We start from the raw sequence: 26,255 nt of genomic DNA, 5'->3' as shown, positions 1-26,255 counted from the left end.
TGTATGTGCCTATCAATAAAGTTCTGAAATTTGCTGATCACTCATATTCAGTGCCGCATTTCTTCTGCCGATCTCAACAAATGGTGACCCCAGACGTGATACCAGTAATGGCAACCACGGTGGGTCAGTGAACGAGTTTGGGTCCTATAGCAGCAAGGATGGCGAATAACCACCCCTGAGAAAGCGAAAGGTGCCGCGCCCTGGGTGACCTTATAGAAGAGCCCGGCCGATACGTGCTGCCGAGACCTTGAAGGGCTGCAAGAGCATTGACGTTCTCAAAAATGGAAATGGAAAGGCAAGCAGCATATGATTTATTTAATTGCTTTTAAAAAAAAGCGTCAGGTTAAGGACATAGACTTGCAGAATGAGCTCCCACAGTTGTTAACTTACGGGTATGCACAAGGGTTTTTTCAAAATCCCCATACAGTACATGAATTAACAGAATGGCATAAGTTCGGCGACAAGCTGAGGGAGGCAGCTATAGATGAGGATAAAACTGCAAGGAAGTTAGGAAAGCTATGGTGAGTCATGCACAATGAGTTATTACAACATCAGGTAGAAAAGAAAGCTGCGCAGCAAGCTAGCGTAGCATATGATAAGAATAAGAGTCATGGGGACTGCTCCGACTGTCTGTTACCCCCTACCACATCTACAGTCATTTTGCCACCAACAGCGGCTCCTTCTTCAAGCAGCAGCTCGCACCGTCCGCACCGCCTGTGCCATGGCCAGACCCTCCGTCTCCTCCTCCTTGTAATGAGCCGATCCCTGGGGCAAAAAGTGACCTAGCGGGGGCCATTGCAAGGGAACGAAGGAAAGCATGGGTGGCGGTAGCAAAAGAGATCATGGATTCGGGGGATAGTGGAGCTATAGCTGCAGCAATGGAGGTTGCTTGTCCGGCAGTATTTTTGCCTTTGGCGGAGGGTGGGTATGAAGCCACAATTACAGCGTTGGACTGGAAGCTGCTGTCACAATTACGGTCCACAGTTAGTCAGTTTGGGGTGACTGGTGAGCCCACAAAGCAGATGCTTGATTATATCTGGGGGACTCAGGTATTACTGGCAGCTGATTGCAAAGGAGTAGCGAAGCTTATCTTCACTCAGCATCAGCAGCTCTTGTTTAATGCACACTGGCAGGCACTTTGCCAGAAATGTGTAGCGACACAACGGCAGCAAGGCGACCCGTTACACGGAATAACCCTGGATGAGCTAATGGGTTCAGGACCTTTTCTTCGTACAGAAGCGCAAGCGTTAATTGGTCCCGAAAAATGTCGGGAGGCTATGCGCTTAGTACGGCTGGCCATAGACAGGATAAAAGAGCCAGGCGGGGTCTCCTCTTATATGGGAATAAAGCAAGGAAGAGATGAATCATTTGGATCTTTTATAGATAAGGCAGCCGTTGCTATCGAATGGGCGGGAGTCCCTGACTTTATGACAGGTGCTTTACTGAAACAATGTGCACTCCAGAATAGTAACCAGGCTACGAGGAACGTATTAAATACCCTAGGAGCTAATTGGTCTATAAAAGAAGCGTTACAACAATTGGCAAATATGCCCATAGGGAATCAAGCGATGTTAGTAGAAGCTATTAAGGAGTTAGGAGTAGGATTACAAAAACAAGCGGCAGCTTCAGAGTCAGGTATTAGCTGCTCTTGCACCCCTACAAGCGGCGGCAACAAATAAGCCACAGGCTCCATCTCTTGGCTGATTTAAATGTTACCGGTGCGGAGGCATGGGACATACGCGATGAGCCTGTCAGACAGCTGGCGTCTGGTGCCAGAGTTGTCACTCTGATACCCACAGCACCGGACTGCTGTGGGTATGTTTGCCGACACCGCTCGGGAAACATAAAGACGAGTGCGTTCAACAGCCGCCGCGCCCAGACACAAGTAGCCGCTGTCAACACCTCAGCCCAGCTGCACACCAGCCAGCCAGTGCTGGGAGCTTCGGGCTGGATGTGGCAGCCTCAGTAGTGGTAACACTGATGACCACCCAACCGGAAAAGGTGCCGACTGGAATAAAGGGACCGATCATCATTGATGGACAACCTATGGGAGCTTTGCTTCTGGGACGATCATCGGCCACCATGATGGGATTATTTGTTTTAACTGGAGTAATAGACGCTGATTATACGGGGGAAATTTGTGTCACGGTACATATTCCTTTTCCACCGATACGAATTGAGAAAGGGAAGAGGATAGCCCAATTGGTTCCATTGGAGCAAATTGCTAAAACATTGCCCCCTTGTCAATTACTGTTGAGGGGAGAACGAGGCTTTGGTTCCACTGGAGGACTGTAGCAGGCACAGGGCCTGCACGACCTCCTTGGCGATCAGAGGCCTGAGAGCTAGGAAATACCAAGTCAGCATGACTAAGGCTTTAGAAGCCCCTCTCTTCTGTCTTTCGGACCCTGTTTATCTCCCTGTAAACTCATAGGTCACTTTCCCCTGACCCTTACTATTGGACAGTTTTCAAAACCCCTGTAGGGTATAAAAACCCCTAATTCTGCCCGGTTGGAGAGAAGAGCTGTCACTGGACCCTTCGCGGAGACCCGAATAAAAGAACCCTGTGGAACCCGTACAGCGCTTCTCCCTCTCTCTGCGTCTGCTGTGGCGGCACCTAGGGTGGCGGCACAGGCAAGCTGAAAGAGCTGAAATCACAAAAGAGCTGGCTGCAAATCACTATAGCTTGCCTAGGTTGGCTGAGTCCCCCCCGCTGAGCTATTCTGGCTGGCCGGCATTCCCTGCTGGGCTTCTGCCCTGAGGGTAATAGCCCAGCCATATGCGCCAGTGACCACCGCCATGGATTGCAGTGGCAGGCATCTCCAGCATGCTGTGGCAAACTGCATTCAACAAAATTTGACACCTACAACTCCCAAGCGCCGCCAGCAGAGGAGAAATCATCACCAAGCCTGCTCCAGACAGCAAATTAATGTAACTGTACAAGTTTTCTATAGAAATCATAACACTTCCCCTTTTATTCCTCCTTCCTGGTAAATATATTTTCAGTTGTATTTAGATAATTTTAAGTTTAACCAAGTTCTAGATCACCTTGAAGATATGTTTGTTTGATTAACCTTTTACAGCTCCCCAGTCTTCATTAAAAAGGAGTAACTTGATTTAATAGTATTAATTGAAGTGATGTAAGCTATTCAATACCAGTATTCTTATTTTGTTGGTTAATGTTGATTTAGTTTTTACAGAGTGTTATTATCTCTTTTAATTTTAATATATACAAAAATGTAAATAGTTCTCAAGTAAAGTTACAAGAAGTTAATATGACAGAAACAATCCTAACTCCCATTATTCATGTTAAATCTTTAAATGCCTCTGTTTTAATTAATTGGAAAAATCGAGTTTCCAGAATGCACTCTTTATACCCTGTCTATTGTCCTTTCTGCAAGGAACCCCGCAGAAAGACAATATCATATTGTAAAAGTATGTGTCTGTCATAGGTTAAGAAGGAAGTGAGTTTTTTTGGGAAGCTGTGATTAAAGCAATCAGTGCTTAGATTTGAATATTGGCACTTAGTTTGGCCACTGAAGGTATGGAGTGCCTTTGAGAACACCAGGGGTGAAAAGAGCAGAGAACTCCTAAGAGAACTTTCCTGGTCCCAGTCCGTGAAGCAAGTCAGACCTTCCCTACCCAGCCAGGGCTGGGTGGGGGAGGCGAAGCCTTGCGGCTGGGTGAAGTAGGCCGGAGCTTCAGGCAAAGGAGGGGAGGTGAAGGCCTTGTAAGATGAAAAAGTGGAACAGCCCTGAAAAGCATTGAGCCACCCCCTACTCCCCAGGAGAGAGAGAGAGTCAGTGCCTGTGCTGCCTTAAAATTCAATATCACAGCCTGACAGCACAGCTGGCCAGAAGGAGAAGTAAGGGATGTGGCACAAAAAAAGTGCCCAGCAGCCGTGGGAGTTCTGATTGTAAGACAAGGAGTGATAGTATAGAATACTTGAAAGACTTAAAGGGAAGAGAAAGAGGAAAAAAAGGAAAAAGAAAAGAGAGACAGTGAGAGTGAGAAAAAAGGACTAGTTTACTTAGATTAACGGCATTAAGTTGAGAACAAAGAAATGAAAGAAAAGACTTTCCTTAAGTGTTACTTTGATTATTACGTTAAACTTATTTTCTTACCTATACCTTTCAATCTTTACATATGCCAAAATTATTTTCTTGTATGTACCCATTTCATGTTTAATCTTTCCATTAAGATTGTTTATTGTCTGAAGTTTAGCTAAAATTATCAGTTCTATAATTGTCATTTACTTGTTAATAGTGTTTCACTGTTCATTATTATGTCCCCGGGAATCCCTTTATGAGTTGTCCTAATGCCTCTAGAAGTTACCCCATAAGTATGAAGGAATTTAAGTTGAAGAGTATTCTGGGGCCATAACTTAAAGATTGTTCTCCTGTTTCTAAAAGAAATAAAAAAGGGGGAGTTGTGTAGTGCCCCCGCCCCAGGTGGCAGGGATTCTACCCAGACAGACAGCATCGGTTGAGGGGTGTGATTTAAAGAAGATTCCACCCCTCCACCCTGTGGGGCATGTCCCTGGAAGTCCGGAAAAAGGCATTCCACTCCATCTTGTCAAAGAAGGAATGGCTCCAGAATGTTCTTCCTTTCCTGTACCCCCATTGGTTTCAATTCTACTGCAATGTCCTCACCTTAGTTTTTTCCATTGGCTGTCCTCCTTGATCCACCCATTTGCAGTCCCCTACTCCTTCTGCTATTGGACCCTGACCCTAAATGCCACCCCTAGCCTGTCATATAAAACCCATGACTACCCCCTTGTTTCTTGTCTTGGTCGCTGGCACAATAAAGGATCAAGGCTTTTGCTAAAGCAAGAAGCATCCTGTTGCCTGCCTTTCCCTGTTGGTCATCGGTGCCTGCCTGAGGTCTGAGACTCCAGGGCCCAGGGGAGTTGTTGCAGCACAGTCCCCATCCCACTCAATTTGGAATTTTAGGAGGTGGCAGGCCATGGGGGGCCACAGGCCCCTGGGCTGGATGCAGGTCCCTGGACACGAACGCCAGCCGTTTTTCATGGGCAACAAAACTGACCAGGCCAGTTTGCTGATGTCCTTTCCAGGAGGTGCTTCCCACTGCCAGGGCAGCCTGAGCTTTAGGTGGTACCAGGTTGCCTCTGGGAGACATCCTGCGCTGTCTGGGATTTCAGGAGGCAGCAGACTAGTTGGGGCCACGGGCCCCTTGGCTGAATGCAGGCCATTTTCCATTGGAAACAAAACTCACCACCCCAGTTTCATGGTGTCACTTTGCAAGAGGCACTTGGCACTGCCAGGGCAGCCCGAGTTGGAGGTGCTGGCAGCTTGGGTCTGGGAGACATCCTGTGGCATTTGGGATTTTAGGAGGCAGCAGCCCACTTGGGGTCACAGGCCTCTGGACATGAATGCCAGTGGAGGAAAGATATAATGTTAAAAGCATGGCCCAGGCAATGCTCCTTTGACAAGTTCTGCCCTGAGCTTTCCTCAGGAAGATCTGAAATGTTCAATGTCACCAGCAAAAGCTCCTGCAATGGCTGCTCGCCATCAGAGCAGGGCTGTCAGCTGTGAAACAAGTGCTGCCACAAGCAGCACCTTACCCAGGGCAGCAAATCAAGAGCTAGGAAGGAGCTGATCTGAAGGCCAAACTTCCTTAGCTCCTTCTAAAAGAGCTGGAACAGTTCCTCATTCCAGTGCGGTGGAATGCTGGGCACCACAGTTCTCGGTGAGAACTGGGCACAAGTTTTCTCTCACTGAGTCCTGTGATGGTTTCTGGAGGAGCTCTGGGCTCCTGTGCGTGCTGGCCACAATGAGGAGAGAAGGAATCAAGTGCACTGACACTCCTTTGCCTTGAGCATAACCCAGCCTGGACCAAACACACTGAAAGGTTTCCCCCTGTCTCAAAATGGCAGGTCCACTGTTTGACAACTCAGGTTGGTTTGGTGTCAAGGAATTTCCCTGAGAAATACTCAGTTTGTCTTCCTCTGTGCCTTTCCCTCAGCAGCCTTGGGGATGCTCCTATGTGAAGCCATCTGTCTCACAGAGTTTGAGACAACTTAAAACAGGATACTGTGCAATAAGTCGTCTCCTCTAAACTGTTGCAACAATCCCTTTCCAGCAATAGGAAATTATTACTAATAGATGAAAGTGGAAAAAAACCCCAACAGTTTATTAACAAACAGATCCCCCTATGACACGTGTTACAAGGTGGAGCCGGGATCTCTCTCGGGAAGAACAGGAGCTGTCATGGAGTAGTTCTAGCAGCTGATGAAAGCTCGGTGGCTTGTCTGGCATCGACTTTCTGCCAGTGGCAGAGCTCCATGGAACAGTCACAGCAGGTGAAGCAGCTGGGCTGGAGCCCCTCAGTGCCTTTTCTCCCTGGCATGACTCAGCTCACAGACTCTTGGGCTGGGAGCGGGGCTGCTCCACTTCTGCCAGCACCATGTCCCTGGGCTTGGACAAACAGTTTTCTGCTAGGAGAGCCCTGCACTCTGTTCCACAAATCTTTCATAAAGGCCCAAACCAACTCCAAACACTCAGTCTACAGCAGCTTTTCACAATGGGCTGCAAAAATCGAGGACTGCTGCAAGTGAGTGTTGGAAGGCTCTTGTTTTGTTCCTGCCAGCAGAATTCCTGATGATCTTATGCAATTTTATTAAGATGTAACATAAAAGCTGTGGTTTTTTATTGTAATATTTCATGATGAGTAACAAGCCTTGGGAGCATGAGGTACAGAACTGACATGTGAAAGCATGAGCATATCCTCCAAAGTGGCCAGTTTAATTGTCCATTTTATTACTCTTCTATTTACTCTACACTAAGAAGGAAACGCCAGCTTTGCTTGGAGGCAAAACAGGCATGGGATACACTAGGATCCCTCGCAGGCTCACCAGGGCTGGCAGTGACAAAGCAGACAGACTGCTTCATTGAGAACCACTACAGAGCTACATCCCAATGCGCTTTTAAGTACTATGGTATTATTAAGAGCTCCTTTTCTGCATGAGATGCAAAAAGGAGGTCCCAAATGATCTTCATGCAAGCATGCAGTAAAGACCTGATCCTGCTATCCTAATGAGGCTTTTGCTTTGGCAATTACACTCTTCCCATTCATCTTTTGATGCAAACACTTGCGGTCTTCCCCTACACCCTTGCAAGGCTGGCAGTTGCTGCTTCCCATTTCCTGTTCTTCCCTAGAGCCAGTACAGTGGCTGCTTTGAAACAAAAAGCCCTGAGATCTGGATAGCTTGAAGGAGCATGAAATGCTAATTGAGTGTTCATGGTGGTCATACCCAGGTCTGCACTTCCCAGTGCTCTGAAGCAGCAGCAGGAGGACCGTGCATCATTCCTGTTGGTGGATGTTCATGTTTCTGGTGTGCAAGAGCAATGACTTGAGGAGGGACAAAAATGCCCCAATTCAAACAGTGGCTGTGCAAGGAGATGTGAAGTTTCACTGCCTTTTCTAGGATATTTTAGAAAGATGTAAGAGAATATTGTGGCATTGAGTAGGTCCCTAATTTTGTCTCCAGAGAAATCCCCAAAGGCCACATTCACTCTGCTGGTGATGGCAACCCCAGCAGCTCACGGGCTAGTTTTCCCTGCAACATGCCACCCTGCCCTGGCTTTACTAGGCCAGGACTAGACCCATAGCTAAGCAAACACATGCAGCCAGGTGACATAGAGTTTTACTTTCAGAAAGCCTAATTAACACATTCCCATGCCGTTTCTTCTGTAACATCAGAAGGTGGCAACCATGAGAACTTTGCTGGCAAAAGGTTACATTTTGCACTGGGCCTAGAAGTGTTTTTCCCTAAGGCAAAGCAAAGTGAAATGTGAAGTTCAAAATCTTCAAATGCCTATGAAAGAAAACTGTGGAATAATTTCTGGAAAGGCAGCATTGTCAATGATCATGCAGCCCACAAACAGGTGGAGCTGCATCCAGAATTGCTTCTTCCAGCTGTTCAGGAATTCATTTCAGTGGCAAGCACTGTTCCATGATGAACAAATTGTCCCCTAGCTCTGGGCTGAATGGCACCCAGGCTGCAGTACAGATTTGAGGAACCTTTGTCACTTGTTATTGGCCTCCCAGTGCACTCATCCTTCTGCAAACAAGGTGCAAACAACACAGCTGGGCTGCTGTCCTGGGTAAATATACATACAGATGCTTTTTCCAAAGCAGTGCATCTTTTCCCAGTGAAAGACACGAATTCTTCTTACCTATGAAATTGTGATTCAAGACACCTGTGAGCCAGATCTGTGTGAGACTGCAAAGGAGCAAAGCTTTGGGGTTTGGGCACACTTCTCTTTGTTTCTTTGCTCAGGCCTTTTCTGAGCACAGAACACACCTATGTAGAAAGATTTTGACTATACAGGGTCTTTTGGATCCATTGTCCTCCAAACAGGTCAAGAGGTGGCCCTGTCGTAATGCCAAGTAACAAAGAGCAGCACAAATGACACCAAGAAAACATGGCCAAAGAGGAAGAGGAGAGGCCCAGTGAGGAGGAAAGGATGTGGTGGGACACCGGCTCATTGAGTGAGCTGCACTCCCATAATCTCTAGGCTAGCAGGACCTGGTCTCACATTCTTCTCCTGGTTTATTTAAATTTGATTTATTTATTTAATTTTTTCATCATCAGTATAAAATATATACAATTAAAAATATGTAATCAAGATGTAAAGGTACAATCAAAACACATTTATTCAAAACTACACCTAAGGATCAGAACATATGTACATCTGTAACTATGAAACCTAAAACATAAATCCTATTCTTCAAACAATATTCATACAGGCAGCAGCTTTTTCCTGAGCTTGGAGGAAAGAGATCTCTGTACAGCAGGCAAGGACTTTGTGGATAAGGGAACATCAGAACTGTCCAGAGGAACCTTCTTGGTAAGACTGTAACCAGTCAGATCTGCAAAATGGAGACACAAAGTTTAACGGGGGCCACAATGCAAACCTAAAGCAGCTAAATTCCATATCTCATGGGACACATTCCCTGCAAACTTCTAAAGAGCTGCACAGGGAAACATGCTCCTGCTGGTAGGCACTTGAGGCAGGCCAAGGGAAAACCCTGGCCCACTTCCACAGGGCTGCCACAGGAGCACCCTGGCCTCTGGGCTGCCCTGGGACAGCAGGGAGCCCAGAGCCCTGTGCTCTCCAGCAATGGCTCAGCTGCACAAGCACCCTCCTGCTCCTCTCCCTGCCCCACAGCTGAGCAGCCCTCCAGCTCCACAGGCACTGGCAGCAGCACAGCTCATTGCAGGGGCACATGCAGGGCACAGCTGTTCCCTGGCAATGTGCACAGGCTCTCTGGGCTGCCACAAGACCCTTCCTCCCACCAGAGATTGGCCCAGCTCTACCCCCTCACCTCTGTGTGAGGCTGAGCCATGCTCACAAGGAAAGAAGTGAGTTAGGTGAATTCCCACCTTTATCATTAACACATATAATGGGTGTGGCACTCAAGGGGAATAATTTTTAATTGTAGAGAAAATTTATTTGGGTTCATTTTTCATGGAACTAGCCTGCATTTAATTCCTATGAACAGTATGAAGCTGGCAAGTCTGAAGGGAAAAGGCGAAGGCTCCAATGATAAGAGGAGAAAATATTCCTTCTTCAGTCTGGCCTGTGAATCCACAGGAAAAACCCACACCGCTGTGACTGCTATTTCTGTAAACCACCAAGTCCTGTCAGCAACAGGCAGGCCTTATTGGTGTTTCTGTAGGACTGTAATACCATCCTCAGGGTTGGACCTGACCAGCAAGCAGAGGAAGAATGGGAAATTTATCTGTAGTGAGACCTGACATTGATGGCAAGGAAAGCAACAGGACTTGCGTCTCATGACCATGTCCAATCTGTGCTCAGCTGTGGCCACAGTCCCTGTCCTGGCTGACAGTATGAGTGATTTGGCTGCTGTCAAAAAGGAGAAAGCAGAGTAAACTAATGACAGAATGTTGTGATGCCATGGGCATCCTTGCAGGATCATCTGTATCTGTCAGCCACCTACTCTGACCCAGAACTGACCAGCATGGAGCAGTTTTCCCTGAAATATGGTGGGATTGTTTTTCCATTTGGCTTCAGCCTTTCAGCTCCTTCCTATGCTCACCTTTTCCTTCAGAGGTTTTTCCTTTTCCAGTAAACTCCATCTTTGAACCCGTGCTTCTGCCTGGCAGAAGGATCTGGGTTTGAATTTGGGAATACTCCCAGTGTAGCCAGCGAAAGAAGCTTGGTGCCCAGCCTCAGAACAAGGCCGGGTGACTCCGATCGCCAGCGCTCGGCACAGAGAGGCAGAGCCAGACGCGTCTGCTGCCGCTGCGGCCGTGCCAGCCACAACCTTCACAGCCTTCACAGCCCCAGCGTGGGGCTGCCCCTTTGTGACACAATAGCCCATGGGGCTGCCCCTTTGTGATGCAATAGCCCGTGGTTCTCTCATTTCCATGGCTGCAAAACCCCACCCCAACTCCATCCCTTTCCCTTCCCTTCCCAAGGGCAGCCAGCCTTAAGCCCAGCCTGGCCACGCCTGAGGGTTTCACACTGTCTAGGAAGTAAACCCTCTCCAAAGCTACTTTTCAAGTCCTTTATTTCTGGAATTCCCACTCAGTTCTGGGTTGCAGCTGGTTGGTGTGGGAATTGGTTAATTTCTCTTCACATCAAACAAAGTGCTGGGACACAAACAATGGCACCATGCTGTGGAAGTTAAAGCAGCTCTGCACTCCCCAGTAGATGAGCCCACAATTCAGCTGGCCAATAGCTTTAGGGAACAAATTGACCATCCAAACATTCCACTTTTGCTCTGCTTCATTGTTCCAGTGGTTTATTTCCTGCTTTCTTGATTGCAGAGACACCCAAACCCAACATAAACATCATCTTCCTCAAAACATTTCTGACCCTGACAGCTCCTGACAATTCAAAATTTTCTTCATAGAAATAGCACTTGGCAGGTCATTCTAAAATACTCTCCAACAGAGCAGATAAAACTAATCATCCTTGATTTGGCAGAACTAAGCCTGACCCATGGGACACGTGGGTCTGATCCCTTCTTCAGCATCTGCAAAATTATTCTTCAAGTCTCATCTCTCTTATCTATTCAAAGATCTCTGCATTAGATGCCCCCAGTGTTCAGTGGGCTGACATGATCAGTGTATCTGTAGGGTGTAAATTGGCCATGCAAAGTTCTCCATTGTTGTGCAAGGAGTTTATTCCTGCTTTCTTTCCTGCAGACACACCCAAACCCAACATTACAACACCTGCCTCAAAGCAATTCTCATTTGGACTGTCCCTGAAAATTCAAACCTATACTCAGAGTGTTTCCCTGTCCCCAGGGACAGGCTCCAAGGCTGGGCTCTCACCTGCATGGAATGAAGAAGAGCTGCTGCCCTTGCCAGCGGCTCCGGGGAGTCGTGGTCAGTGCTTTGAATGCAGCTTTTGTACACACACTGCCTCTCTGGGCCAAGCAGCATTCCTGGACATTGGCAGCACCTCTGCAGGCCAACATCCTCCAGGCACAGCTGCAGGAACGAGATTGCAGCAAGTGTTGGCTGAAGGAATCTCCAGGCTGCAGCAGCCCTTCACCTCCAGCGGAATCATCTTGTGCTGCCATGGGAGAAAGCAAAGGGGGTGACGGGCTCTTTGCAGATGAGGGTCTCCTCCAAGTGCTGCTGCTCGCTGGGCTGATACAGCTGCTGGTGCCGTCCCCTGCAGATGTACCAGGAGCCTGTCTGGAAAAATAACACTGCCAGTGCCAGTGCCAGCCACGCATCCCTGCCACGGCCCTGCCCGCAGGGCGTCCTGCCTACCAAACTGCTCCAGTCAGGTGATGTCAGACACCATCAAAATACATTCAAACTATGCATTTTACACATTCTTTCCAAATCGTGGCCATGCAGTCCACATGCTGGAGGCAGACTGCTCTTGGCAGAATGGGGGAAGCCCCAGCAGCTGCTCTCCCCATGGCTGGATGGCCATGGCAGCAGAGCCAAGTCTCTCACCGTGCCCACTGCTGTTGGGACCCAGTGCTTTGGACATGTTCTCACTGAACTCAGGCTTCTGCTACAGCAGTATTGTGCCTTCACACATTTGATAACTAAGAGTTGGAATGGCAAGGACTCCTTACAAGAGCTACCAAAAAAAAAAAAAAAGAGGAGGGAGGGGGTGAGTGAGTTAGAATAGTTTGCTCCTTTTTAATACAAGCATACCTGGATTGAAGCAGGGACACTGGGCTAATCGTACTGGGGACTGGTTTGTAAGCCTTGTCTCTAGCAATTCCCACCAGTCTGCAAGCATTTTTTAGTAGAAAGGGGTAGATAAGATTTTACAGCACATCCATGAGTAAGTTGAAGCCAGAACTCCAAGTACAAAACAAATACTCCCAAATTGGCCACCCATGGGGAAAGGAAGAAGAAAAGCAGGTGAAACAAGTGCCACTGCAACTGAATTGCCTGCATTCATCCCATGGTCCAGCCTTTGTGGACAAAAGCACTTCAATTCAAACACACAGCTTAAGAGCAAGGAATTCAAGTGTTTTGAGAGCATTTAAAACCTGATTCCTATTACTTTCAAGGAAAGGTAGATGCTAAATTCCTTAAAAACACAAATATGTGTCTATTTGGGACTGCATCCTTCAAAGCAGGAATGGAAGTTCAGAATTGCAGAACTGTTTCCATTGGAAAAGGCCTTTAAGATCATAGAGTCCTCCCAATAACCTGTGACCACTAACACTGCCAAGGCAACCACAAAAGCATATCCCAGGAAATGTTGGGAGATGAGACATCTTTCTTGTCTCCTTTGTCTCCCCAGGAGCCCCTTGGCAGGAGAAATGCCCACATGGGCTTTATCTGACTCCTTTCTAACCAGCCTTTCCCTCACTCCCAGGTGGCATTTGCTCTGCAGGCTTCACTAGCTCGTTCAACCCAGAGGAGCTCTCAGAGGAGAAAATGCTGCCTGGCGTGGGGCTGTCTGATCCCTGTCCCATCTTGATTCCATCTGCCCCCTTCCCTCTCCCATCAAAGAGACCGAAGGATCCCCCACAACCCCACGGTACTGCAGCAGATCCCTGGCACGTTCCCTCCTCCGCTCCTTGGTGGCCCTGGGGAGGCTCCAGAGCCCTCCCTGTGTGCGGGACAGCTGCTGCAGCAGCGCTGCGCCTGCGGGCCAGCAGCGCCCAAGGAGCAGCTGCGCAAGTTCAGAGTCTGAAACAGAATCCTCAGCGCACACAAATGACAACTGGCATTTCAGGGGCTGGCAGGAGAAGCTAAATCCATCTGCTCGCTGCCCCTGCTAGCCATAGCCACGGTGATGCAACTGGAAGAATTGCCCCTGCCCAGGAAGCTCTCAGGTAGAAGAGAGGAGCAAAAGCCACGTGTTTCTGAGCTGCTAGCTCCCAGTGCCTCAGGTTTTCCTTCCAATTTCTAAAGGGTTTGGGCTATTTTTACTGTTTCAACCCTTGTTGTGCACCCCTGTGAGCAAGTAAGCACCACAAACCCTCTCCCTCAAAGTCTTGAGGTAGTGACAAAGCAGAACTTGTTCTGGTGATTTTCTCACTTCTAAAAGAACTTCTAAAAGAACTAAAAGAACTCACTTCTAAAAGAACTAAAAGAACTAAAAGAACTTTTCTCCTGGTGATTTTACAATCCCGTGCAGACTCTGACAGCAAACCCATGCTGTAGAGGAAAGATTGACCTTGGAATTGTAGGGCACTTTCTGGGTGGGTGTTTGTCTTGGTTTGACCCGGAAGTGAGTTTTTGGAATGGTTATGGTCAAACCAATCAGTGGCCAGATTTGAAATTGGCACCTGGTGTGGCTACTGGGATTTGGATACGCCTCTGAGAACACACAGTGGTTAAAAGCAGAGCATTCCGAGAGAAACTCCGTCTTTGGAGTCCGGCAGGCAGGTGAGCTGGTCTGACGTCTTCCCCCTGCCCAGCTGCGTCTGGGTGGTGGAGGGGAAGGCCATGCGGCCTGTGGGGAGAGAGGCTGGAGCCCCTGCAAGAGGCAGGGGTGGAGGAGAACTGGGACGGTTTGGGCAGCCCCCCCGGGAGAGAGTGATAGAGTCTGTGCTGGCTTGGAATTTGATATCTCCTGCCGGCACCACGGCCAGGAGGAGAAGCGCGGGGGCGCAAGGTGCCCAGCCGCTGGGAGACCGGGCTGAGCTTTTAACTCTTTTAGTATTGAAACAATGGAAGCTGTGAAAACACTGATCCTCCCCAGCTGCGAGTTTAGAGAGGACGGAGGATAAGAAAGAAGAAAGGGTTTGAGTAGTTGAAGGAAATGCCAGCAGATGCGAGTACCTTAGATGGAAGAGATGATTGGAGTGGCTTTATCTGAACTTTTCTCTCACATAGCCACAAGCGAAACAAATTTCTTCCAATAATGCAGAGACTGCACCTTGAGAGAGGCAGTTGGCTGGAAGCCAAGAATGATAAGGCCGCGAAGAGAAATAGAGAGAACAAAGACAAAGGGGGAAAGTGTGGTGGAGCCCTCTGCCTTCAGCGAAAGATCTCTGTTCCTGAGACCCAGACCCCAAGAGAATAAAAATATAGGGGGGACAGGTGTCCCAAATGGTAAGAGGCGGCCACTTCTTAAAACTGGGTGATGCATTCTTAAAAGGACCTAAGGAGCAGTTTGGATCCATGGCCGGTAGTGAGAGCGCTGGACATAGGAAGAAAATGGTCACCACAGCAGATTCTCTCGGGGCGGCTGCCACGTGTGACACAGAAGCACAAGAAGTTCCAACTGTGTTTCCGAGAAAGGACCATGGTGCTAGAGGGAGACTCCTCTCCCCTGATGAACTGGGGGAGCATGTGTGAAGGAGGGTATTGGACTGAGATTTGAATGTTAGAGGACTAGGGGGAGGAGGAGTGTTTTGGGAGTGTTCCATTGTGGATTGTTGTGTCTGTTTTTTTCTTTTTCCCTTATGTTTCTGTGTTGTAGATTATTCAAGTGTTGTGTTTTTCCCTCCATCCCCAGGTGGGAGCCTGCTTTGTTGTGTTTCCGGGTCACATCTCACAGTAACCATTTTGGAAATACACCTTTCATGGGGGCCCTGGCATTGTGCCAGGGTCAAACCATGACAGGCATAAAGGTGTCACCTCTTGTTCTTCAATGAAGTACTGCTCAAGTTCATTACTCAGAGCTCTAATTTGCATTCCCTTTAAAACCTGCTTAATTAGCTGCTATTCTCTGTTACTTTACCAAATGTCCCTTTTTTCTTGAGACTGTGTCTTTTTTTTTTAGACAAGTCTCAGTACTCCATTTCCAGCAAAAGGTGTCACAACAACTCTAACATGGAATCATGACACACCATGTGCTGCAATGATGACAGTGACTGCCACAAATTCATTTCACAGCAGCCTCCAATTTGGGAGCCAATCCCACCAGGAAGAATTTTCTCCTTTCTGCCTCTCTCCTCCTGATCTTTCTATCAAGGAGATTCCTGATGGTTGGATATCAAACCCAGCACTGCCAGACATTCCTGTAACATTCCTGCCCTAGAATAGCCCAGGTTCCTCCCTAGCCAGCAAGCAGATAATCCAAGGCTGTGTGGTTCTGCAGAGCCTCATTTGTGTTGGTTGGAGCTCACAGTATGTGCTATTGGACATTTTCACTGCATCACTTATTATTTCTTGTAATAATTGATTTAGCTCTAATATAAATTGGGGGCAGCCATGCACAGCCAGGGGTTTCCGTTTCCCCAGTGGGCCATTGTTAAGGGCTTGGAGCACACCTGGGAGATGGGTTCTCCATGGGGACAGGTTCCCATCTCCTCATTTTGTCAACTGCTCTTTTAACAACCCCTTCACCTGTTCAATCAATCCTGCAGCTTGTGGATTGTCTAGCACATGAAAAACCCAGAAGTCTTAATGTCTTTATTTCTCACAGTAATAGAAAAAGCACTCTGCATCACAGTATCAGCAAACCCTATAAAAATACCCAATTTCATCCTGTCCTCCTTTATTCATTACACACAATATACAAAGTTTACCACTGACATTTGGGTCGTGGCCAGTCCTTTTCTGTAGGGTATTTAGTGTTACAGTGAGCAGCCAAAGCTAACAAATTACAGTTTTCAACATTATTTCACATTATCCATTTTTTATGGGAAGAGGAATACAACTTGTGTTTTTGGGAAGACGAGGGTGAATTTTGTTAATGACACATTGGAAACAACACCAACAGAAGGAAAAACTGTTGTTGGAACACTCCCACATGAAGTGACAGAAAAAGGTTTGTGTCTTGAGCTCAGGTTTGTTTGTGTGATATAATAATATTAATATTAATAGTAAATAGTTTCACTTGCACAAATGAACCTGACCTCAAGATTTAAACTTTCCTCTGTCCCTCTATGTGGGAGCATTCCAAAACCAATTCTTCCTTCAGTTGGTGCTGTTTCCAATGTGCAGTTAACAAAATTAATCTTCGTCTTCCCAAACCCACAAGTTCTTTTCCTTTTTGCATATGCAATTTTTGGATGCATTTTAATACATCTGGCATTAAAAGACTTTTAAGTGCTTGCTCACTGCTCCAATCTCTTTTTAGGGCATGGTTTCTGTTTTACCAAGAAAAAAAAGGAAAAAGAAAAGAAAACCAGGAATTTCTGGCAGGACTGATTCCTCATATTTACATTTAACAAGTGACATTTCGCTCTGATCTGGCCAGACTCTGCCAGTTTTGTTTTACCAGTGGGCAGGGTCAGCACCAAAGACACAGACTCCAACTGAAGGAATCGGTGTCATTTACTGCAGCTCAAAGCAGCAAAGGATCACAAAAGGAGCAGCTCAGCAATGCACTCAATCATCAGAACCAAAGATTGCCTGCAGTGATTAAGAAAGATCCAGCACCTGTTACCCTCAGCCTTCAGCATCCCCCAGATCCACACAGCAGCTGGGGGAAGCTGTCCCAGCCAAGGGCTGCAGATCCACTCCTGGACACTGGGAATTCCTGCAGGTGCCTCCAGCCACAGGTGAGGCTCCAACCTCGCTGTGAGACGGCCCAGCTCTGACAGTGCTGAATGAACAAACTGACAGCACTTCCAGTGTGGGAACATCTGGTTTCATCCTCCTCTTGGGTTCCTCCCAAAGCCTGGTCAGGGCTCAAGGAGGAACCAAGGGAGCTGACTTTGATCCTCCAGCCCCAAACAAGGCCAGATGTCAGAGTTCATGGCCTTGTCCAGCTTCTAAATACAGAAAGGTCAATACATATTTCACTAATAAGTGGCTACATCCATCACAATGCTAATGACCATGCATATTTCATCAGTGAGCATATACAAAGATAACCTTTGGTTGGAAGGTTCATCCAGAGGTCACCTTTGGCTCAGGGCTTGCTGCTCAGGCCTCACTCAGGGCTGTTATCCAGGCCTTGGCACTTCAGGGACATGGTTTAGTGCTGGGCTTGACACTGCTGGGTGAACAGCTGGACTGGATGAGCTCAGAGGTTTTTTCCAACAGAAATGATGCTGTGATTCCATTATTCTATCCGCTGCATTTAGCTAGGTCTATTTGAGCAGCATTACTTTGCTCTAAAAGTTCCCTCTTGCTCAGCTCCTGTGGCCTATGGTGGCAGCTCCTTCAGCTCCTGGTGCTAAGCTGCTCATGCTGAACGAGACGACTCGGAGAGTTGAATACAGTCCATGCAATTCCTTCTGGGACACAGAGAGGGGAGGGTGTGGAAACAGGAGCATTGTTTGGTATGGCCTCCTCTCTGCCCTTCATGCCTTTCAGCGCTGTGAACCAGCCAAGAGCTTTCTCCAAGAGTGCAGTGAAGCAGCTGTTCCTGTCCCAGGTCTGGCTCTCTCCAGTCTCTGACTTCGCCTGGTTTTGTCCCTCTTGCTGTGCCCTCTCTTCCCCCAAGGCTCAGTGGCTGCTGCCCAGGACTCTGGGACTGGCTCAGATCCAGTGGTCGAGACTCTCCTTTCTTTGCCCTTGGAGCTGCCTGGGCACAGCAGCCTTTTCCATCTGGAAGCTCCCCATGGACTGGGAGTCCCCAGCTCCGTTCCTTGCACAACCTCCAGGAGCCCAGGGCTGCCGTCTCAAGTCCCTGCTGGCACTGGGGGCTCCCAGGTGCCTCAGGCTGCTGTGACACCGCTGCACACAGGAGGGAAGAGGGGCAGGGGCTGTGCTGAAAGTCAGCTCCATGTGCTGCTGCTGCTGCTGCTGTGGGGTCATTTGCCCAGCCCTGCCCCAGAGTCAGGGATCAGATCCAGGCCCTGCTGCTGCTCCCTCGGGATCAGCCCCAGTTTGGGTGTTGCTGTCAGGGTCAGCAGGAGCGGTGGCTGGAGCAGCAGGTGCTGACAGTGCCCCAAGCCCTGGGGCTGGAGGGGTCCCTGGGCTGGGCTGGGCTGGGAGCTGCCCCTTGTTCTCCCTCTGCCCCAGGCAGAGCTGGGCTGGGCACAAGTGGGGCAGCACAGCCACCAGGGAGTCTGCGAGTCTCTTCCAGCTCTGGCTGCTCAGAGTTTGGGCCTTGGAGCCTCAGGTGGCCAAAGGCAGCTGCTCCTGGTGCCTCTGGGTGTGCCCGTGTTCAGCAGTGCTGCTCCATCAGTCTGTGCCCAGCAGTGGGGAAAAGCCTCAGCCCTGCAGGGCCAGGAGCTGCCGGGCTCTGCCTGAGCAGCTCAGCCAGCAGGAAGGGAGCTGCTCCACACGGGAACCAGGAGCAAAGGGCTGCAGCACCTCGTGCTGGGGCAGAGCCCAAATTCTGAGAGGGAATAACAGAGTTATTCATGTGCATTGGTGTGTCAGCACTGCAGGTGCTGTGCCTGCAAACACAAGGTTCAAGATCTGCAAAAGAATTCTGCAGCTCTTGACTGGATCAGGATGTCAGCAGTGCTTAACTCCAGCACAGTCCAAATGAAACACTTCACACCTCTGCTCATATCTGCTAGATAATTTTCTTCAGGGTATCCATAGAAAAGGAAACAGAGGAGGAGCCTACATTTTCATTGTTTATCAGAAATATTTCTCATTTTGCTGTACATTCCTTTTGTAGGACGAGTTCTCTGTTAAAAACACTGGACAAAAAAGGAAAGAAAAAAATATGAAAGATAAAACCAAAAATACAAATGTGTACTGAAAATCATCAGTAACTTTGGATTAAGAGGCAACTGATCTTTTCAAGAAGAGAAATCAGTTACTCTGTAAATGTTCTGATGGCATGGATTCATCTTACTGACCTCAGCAACCCTTTTTAAAACATTCAGGGTTTTGTTTGCAATATTATGTTATTTTAAATTGTGATGGAATCAATAGGAAATTGAAAGATCTATTATGCATTTATGCATTACTGTGTCTTGAGTGTAAAAATATTGCAGTTTGAAATTTGGATTTAAAGTGTTGCAAATGAAAGTTATAAATCCCAATAGATTGTGTGACAGCAGCTTTTCCTAGAGGATGTGCAGCACTCTAAGGACTTCATCAGTGGGGTTGGGGGTACTTGGACCTTTGTCCTGTGCCACTCTGAGAATGTCATAGAATGGAACTTCACCTGCCACCAGCCCAGGTCACCCTCTGCCACCAAAGCTCCTTGGACCTTGTGTCCCCCAGGCAAGCACAAAGTGTTTGAGCTGCTCCCCCTTTTGCACAAACCCACAGAGAGCTGGGATTTCTCCAAGTCTCATGTCTGCATTGGGCCAAATTCCTAGAGAAGCAGCAGCCCATCCCAATGAATATGGCGAGTTATGTGGATGGTTGTGAGCTCCACTTCCTACCTAGAAATCCTGAATCTGCTTCTGAATGCTGCTCCTTCAGCTCTTGGACGCCTTCTCCCACAGAGTAGGGAAAAAATCCCCTGGCCACCAGTTAAATGGTGAGTTATGCTAAAGTTACTGCACTGTGGGAAACCCCTATCCATCCATATCCTATTAATATATCCATACCTGGGGGTGTGCATGGTTTTGTCTTGTGTACAAAGGAAGGAGTGTGCAAGCAACATGACTGACACTTTCACTGTCCATGTTCATGCCATACCCATGGGTACAGAGACATTATGGAAACCCTGGCACAGACAGAGCCTTCTGTCCATGGATACAGAGACAACCAAGAGCCCCTGGCACACACAGACCCTTCTGTCCATGGATACAGAGACATCCAAGAGCCCCTGGCACACACAGAGCCTTCTGCCCATGGATACAGAGACATCCAAGAGCCCCTGGCACACACAGACCCTTCTGTCCATGGATGCACAGACATCCAAGAGCCCCTGGCACACACAGACCCTTCTGTCTCTGGAGGATGGAGCGTGGTGGGTGGGGGCGGTTGGTGGGCAGCGAGTCCCGGACAGCAGGCCAGACCCGGCTCCAGCCCTGCCAGGCCCTGCCAAGGCTCAGTGCCAGCTCCTCTGGAATGGGAAAGCCCTTCAGCATTGTCCCTGCCCAGAGGGGCAGTGCTGGCCTGGCAGCACAGGTTGTTTTCCCCTCAGGCTGCAGGAGATGAGAACACAACACTTGCCAGCACTGAGTGCGAGGCACAGCTCCGGGTGCTCCCCATGAACCTCAGCTCTGGGAGCACTGTCTGCCCCAAGCTCCAGGGGCTGCAGTGGGAGCCCGGCTGGGCTCTGCCCTGGGGCCATCCTGCAGGGACAGCTGGAAACAGGGAGCATTCAGCTGCCACAAACAGCCAAGCCAGGGCTGCAGGGCAGCTGCTCCAGCCCGGACTGCACTGCTGTGTGCTGTGCTCTGGGACTGGGGCTCCCCACACAGGGGACTGGACTGGTGTGCCAGAGGAGACAGAGAAGCTTCAGCTTCAGCCTAACTGAGGTGGCTGCGTGGGCTGGGAAGAGTGGGGAGGCTCAAGGGGATTCACAGAGCTCATCCTGCTGCAAGGATGAAGAAAAGGGAGTGGGAACTCAGCAGTGAGGAGAGCTGAGGGCTGGAGAGTGGCTCTGAATGACACTAAAATCCCACTGGACCTCTGAGACATTGCTGCTCCTCAGCCAGTGACAGCACGAGCCCCTAAACCTGGGGCTTGGCCTTCCTTGTGGTCAGGGGCAACACGGAAGGCCAGCAAGTGATGGAGACTGCGATGGGCTGGGAATTCACTGGGGGAAAAAAGGGAGCAGTTGAGAAGTAAAAGGCAGGTGGGGGAAAGAACTGTTCAGAGAAGGGCTGAGCTACATCTTGAGCAAGCTGAAAAATGTCATTTGGAGTCATCCCAGATTGATTTGATTTCAGAAGGTATTGAACGATTTTAATTTTTGGGAGGTGTCATGTTTTCCATTGGAGGTGTCCACGCTGCAAACTTGAGCTGCGTTGTCAAAATGCTCAAGCAAGTCTGTGCTGCAGGTGACACCATTTCTTCTTTGGCTGATTCCAGCCCGGTGCTGAGCTCCAGCAGAGCCCTGCCAGAGCCCAGAGCAGCCTCAGCATCCGCAGAGCCTGGCTGCAAGGAGAGAAAGCAGAAACTGCCCATCAGCTGATGGCTCCTGTCCCCTTGTCCCAGCTGCCCGCAATGCCCAGGCGGTGCTGGCCGGGCTCAGAGCTGTGCCCAGAGCTGCCCATCAGTGCTGCCTTGGGAAGCAGGGCAGGAGGGCAGGACATGTGCCCAGCCTGCAGCCAGCCATAGCACATCCAGCCCTCAGCAGCTGCCCAGAGCCAAAAAGCAGCTGGGCAGTCGACCGAAGAATTTGTTGCATCCCTCCCAGCAAAGGGGGGAACCTTTGGTGCCCAGCCAGGCCATGCCATGCCCAGATCTGGGAGCATCCCCCTGGCTGTGGAACTCACCTGCAAATTGGGTGTGGAGTGTGTCTTTAGAGAAGCTGCCAGAATCCAAGTCCATCATCTTCAGCTGGCCAGGCCAAGGAAGAGATTGTTGTCCTTGAGGTTGTCCTTGCTGTCTCCAGCAGCAGCCCCACCTGGTACAGCTTCTCCAGGAGCTCCTTCTCCTTCCCTGGGACCAGACCAGGCTGTCAGGGCTCTGCCCAGGGCCCCAGCCATCCATGAACCAGACAAGCAAAACCAGGGGGGATGGTGGCCACCAGTGCTTGCCACACCAGATCTCCAGCTCAGCTCCATCCCAAGAGCTGCATGTTCCCTTCTGCTGACCCCTGCTCAGAGCTACAGGCAGGACAAAACCAGTCTGGTTTGCTTTGCCACTGAGTGCCAAGAAATGTGTGGAGCTCCTACCTGCCAGGCCCCTGGATCCAACTGTGCACATGGATCTCTCTCATCTTCTAGGGCCGAGGAGCACCCTGCACCCAAGGATGGCAGAAAAGCTCTTCTAATGATGGCCTGTCCGAGGGTTGCATGGACAAACACCTCTTAATGACATCTTGGCATTCTGGGGAGACAAACCAGAAATCACCAGTCACTTGGAGAAGTTTCCCCCTGTTCCTGTGCCCAGGCCATATGGGTGTGCCCAGAGCTGGGCCTAAACTTCCCCACAGATTCTCTGTTTAGAGGAGAGCAGGACATGTGCCACCTCCTCAGCAGCTGCCAGAGCAGGATGCCCATCAGCCCGCTGCTGTCTCCCAGCATTGGTATTCCCCCTGTGCCCAGAGATGAGGATCCACCTTGAGAGAGCCGTGGTGGGAACAAGATGCGCCCCCAGATGATCTCCTGGCCCCTCCTGAACGGGTGCTTCCCCACAACCAGCTGGTACAGCAGGAGGCCCAGGGACCAGATTGTTGCTGCCTCGCCATGGTAGCTTTGGTGCTGGGTCCACTCTGGAGGGCTGTAGGCCAGGGTTCCTGTGGAACACAGACACAGCTCAGCAGGGGGATGCTGCTGCTCCCAGAGCCTGGCCCCAGCATCCCTGGGCATGTGGGGGCTGCTCTAGCAACACACGGGGTGACCGCTGCCCTCTCACCATCACCTGGGACTTGTGTACAAACTCAGGGCTGGAAAAGAAGCCACTGGTGCTGGAAGAGGGCAGCAGAAACCCTGGGAAGGCCCAACCATGACACAGAAAGGAAAAACCCACCCACTGGTAGAGAAAACCCACTCTCCTCTTTGCCTGCATGGGCCCCCAAAAAATGTTAATAAGCCAAGGCAAACAAGGTGAGTGGAGCAGTCCAAGCCCCTCCTCCCCTGCACACCAAACCATCCAGGGCATGGGTTCAGACCCCCCTCTCCCATGGGGGAGAAAAACCCCCATGGGGGTTTTTGTCGGGCTGGCTCCACCAGCTCCAGCCCCAGCCCAGGGCACAGTGGGTAATGAAGGCTGTCAGCAGGGCTGGGAGCTGGCCTCCCTCACACCCCAACCAAATCAACTTGGCTCCAGCATTAATCCCATCCCAGCTGCAGTAGGGGGAAGCCCCGGTGCTACACCCAGGCTGGGCCATGAGATGCCCAGGAGCATCCCCTGCGAGGGCTCACCTGCAAACTGGGTGTAGGCTGTGTCTTGGAGGAAAGCGCCACAGCCAAAGTCGATCAGTTTCAGCTGCCCGCTGGCCAGGTCAAGCACGATGTTCTGAGGCTTGATGTCCCTGTGCAGGACCCCGCAGCTGGTGCAGTGCCGCACGGCCTCCAGCACCTGGCGGAACAGCCCCCGCGCCTCCTCCTCCGGCAGGAACCTCCGCTCCGCCAGGAAATCCGAGAGCTCCTGGCACCGTTCTGGACGCTCCAGCACCATCAAGAAGCTGTCGGGGAGCTCAAGCCACTCCAGGAGCTGAATGACACCAGCACAGCCACAGGACACCTTGGCCAGCAGCACGATCTCCAGGGGCGCGCTGGTGCCGTCGGGCTGCAGGAGGAGCGCGATGCCATCAGTGGAGCTGAGGCCGTGCCAGGGCTCTGGGACCACTCAGCCAGCCTGGGATGCTCTGCATGCCCTGTTCAGCCCACGCCCGCTCTCCCCCCAGGGCTCCTGGTGGCTCCCACCCAGCCGGGCCCCGGCTTCTCGCCGCCCGGCACGGCCCGGCTTCTGCCGCTGGCCCCGCTCACTCACCAGCTCGCTCCAGTGCCGGATGCGATCCCGCGGCACGCGTTTGATGGCCACCTATGAGCAAGCGAGAGCAGCAGGCTGAGCTCAACGCCCGTCCCGCCGCACCCTGACCTTCTCCTCCTTGTCCTCCTCCTCCTACTCCGCCCGCCGCCGGCCCCGCCGCTCACCGGGGCGCCGTCCAAGAGCCGCGTCGCCGAGCAGACGCTGCCGAATCCGCCGCGCCCCAGCAGGGAACCCAGGCGGTAGCGCTCCTGCAGGGCCTCCTGCGCCTTCCCTGCGGGCGGGACGCGGCTGTCAGCGCTCGGCCCGGGGCCAGCAACGGCCCCCGAGCGCCCCTCACCCGCCCCGGCCCGGCCATCCCCCGGCGTTCGGTTTTCGGAACGCGGCACGGGAGGCTCGGGGCCGGCGGCTGCGCTGCCGAGCGGCGGAGCTCGGGCCGGGCAAGCCGCAGCGGAGGCGGCGGGAGAGGCAACGCCGCCTGTGTCCTCCGCGGGCCCCGGGAGGAGCCGGGGCCGGGCTCGGGCTCGGGGTCGGGGCCGGGACTGGACCCTGCGTCGGTGCCGGGGCCGGGCTCGGGCCAGGCGGAGCCAAAAGCCGGCGATGCCGCCCCAGCCCCAGGCATTGACGCCCGCCCAGCACCGCCAGCGCCAGCACGGCCAGAGCCGGGCTGAGGCCAGGCGGCGGCGGGACGGCCGGGAGCGGGCACGGGGCAGCCCCGCCCGGGGCCGGGGGCGGGCCGGGGGCATGGCCCAGCCCGGCACGGGGAGAGGGAGGCGGGGAGAGGAGAGGGACGGCGGGAAAGGGAGAGCGGGAGAGGTACGGGGCAGCGGGAGAGGGAGAGGAGAAGAGACTCTAAAAGTTTCTTCTGTCGCTGCTGCTGCCGCTGCTGCTGCTGCCGCTGCTGCCGCTGCTGCCGCTGCTGCAACTGAAGCTCCGGGGCCGTTTGTCCCCGTGTCCGTTTGTCCGTTGCCCGCTCGCCCCCGCCCCGAGCCCCACGTTCCCCGAGGGCAGCCCCTGAGCCTGTCCAAACACGGGAACTTTGCCGAGTTCAGCCCAGACCCAGAGTCTGGACTCCTGCACAGTGGCTCAGGAATCCCCTCAGTCCCTGCTGTGCATTGTCCCTGCTGAGGGTCAAACACTCTCAGAGCGCATTCCCTGAATGCAGAATTTGTACCTGACCCAAGCACTGCACTTACCTCTCCAGCATTGATTTCCAAGAAAAACAGGGAAAGCCAAAGTGTGTGTAGGTCATGGTATCTTAAAATGTCTAAAACTTGCCAACTCATGGATCTTAGAAGTGAGATCTGTTTGGAATTAATGGGATGGACAACTAGTGCAAGATGGAAAAGGGGAGCATAAAAATAAATAGAGAAAAACGTCTTGAATTGTTTCAATTTTCATTTAATTTCTTAAAAGCTCTTTCAGTTTTTCCAGAATCTTCTCCTCAGTCCTGTTTGCTTTTTCCAAGAACCTTTCCCGGAGAACGAGGTGCAGCTTCTGTCACAAGGTGTGCCACCAACTGCAGCTTTCCACACTGTGGGTGCAGCACAACACTTGCAGCAAAGCAGGAGAAATATTTGAAGAATTTGACAGCTTGTTCTTTTCTTTTCCTTGTGGGCTGGGCAGTTGTGCCATTGGTAAGGTTTTCATTGTTACTGTTCTACCCTAAGAAAAGATGACAGGCTACCAAGAACTCTTAGGGAATGCAAGCCTGACTGAATGCAGAGAAAGAAACTCTAGAGCCTGCAGCCAGAAGTGGAGAGCTGTGTGATAATCATTCCAACACCCCCAAGGACATCTTGAAAATGATCTAGAAGATGAAAATGGGCTGACAGGGAGTTTGTTTCTGTCTTCAGTCCAGATTCTTCTACATCTGAAAACAATTCCACAGTCTCCATCTAAATCAAGAGTACAATCAGTTCATGAAAAGCCCCAAAACAAACTGTACCTCTGAGGAGATGACTGAAAGAATCTGAAAAGGGAAAATGCAGGAGAAATGCATTTCTCAGCACTGCAATACTTGCCCACCTGAAACCCTCCTCCATTTCCTCTGCATGCCTGGATCTGTTGGTGTCAGTTCTGTATTCGCTGGTGCCTCCAGCCCTGAATCCCCTCATCTACAGCCTGAGGAACCAGGAGCTCAAGGCTGCAGTGAGGAGACTGATGACTGGACATCTTAGGAAGCATTAAACTGATTGCTAATTTGGGCAAATCACTTGTAATAAAAGTCATCTTTTATAGCTCTTTTGGTTTGGTTCTTTGATTTCCCTGTCGTTTTTCTTTTTAAATATTCTTCCTAAAGCTAGACGATTGTTTCTGCCATCTCTGACTTTGTTTCTCTCCACCTTCCCTGTGGCCACAGACTGTGCCAATGAGGGGCTGCAGTCTCAAAGGTTTTAAAGGAACTAAA

The 26,255-nt window shown here is 50.7% G+C and overlaps 1 protein-coding gene across 1 annotated transcript; it reads right to left on the bottom strand.

The window, feature by feature from the left end:
- Window positions 1-21,535: 21,535 nt before the first annotated feature.
- Window positions 21,536-24,129, bottom strand: LOC135285435 (serine/threonine-protein kinase pim-1-like; the record flags this gene model as incomplete). The annotated part of the gene is made up of 5 exons (XM_064397709.1): window positions 21,536-22,240; window positions 22,473-22,649; window positions 23,278-23,644; window positions 23,849-23,899; window positions 24,013-24,129. Coding segments are annotated over 5 exons (819 nt in total), but the record flags the coding sequence as incomplete, so codon positions are not given.
- Window positions 24,130-26,255: the final 2,126 nt, after the last annotated feature.

This window comes from Passer domesticus, chromosome 23, assembly GCF_036417665.1.
Source record: "Passer domesticus isolate bPasDom1 chromosome 23, bPasDom1.hap1, whole genome shotgun sequence".
NCBI classification, from domain to species: Eukaryota; Metazoa; Chordata; class Aves; order Passeriformes; family Passeridae; genus Passer; species Passer domesticus.
This window is presented reverse-complemented; position numbering and strand designations above follow the sequence as displayed.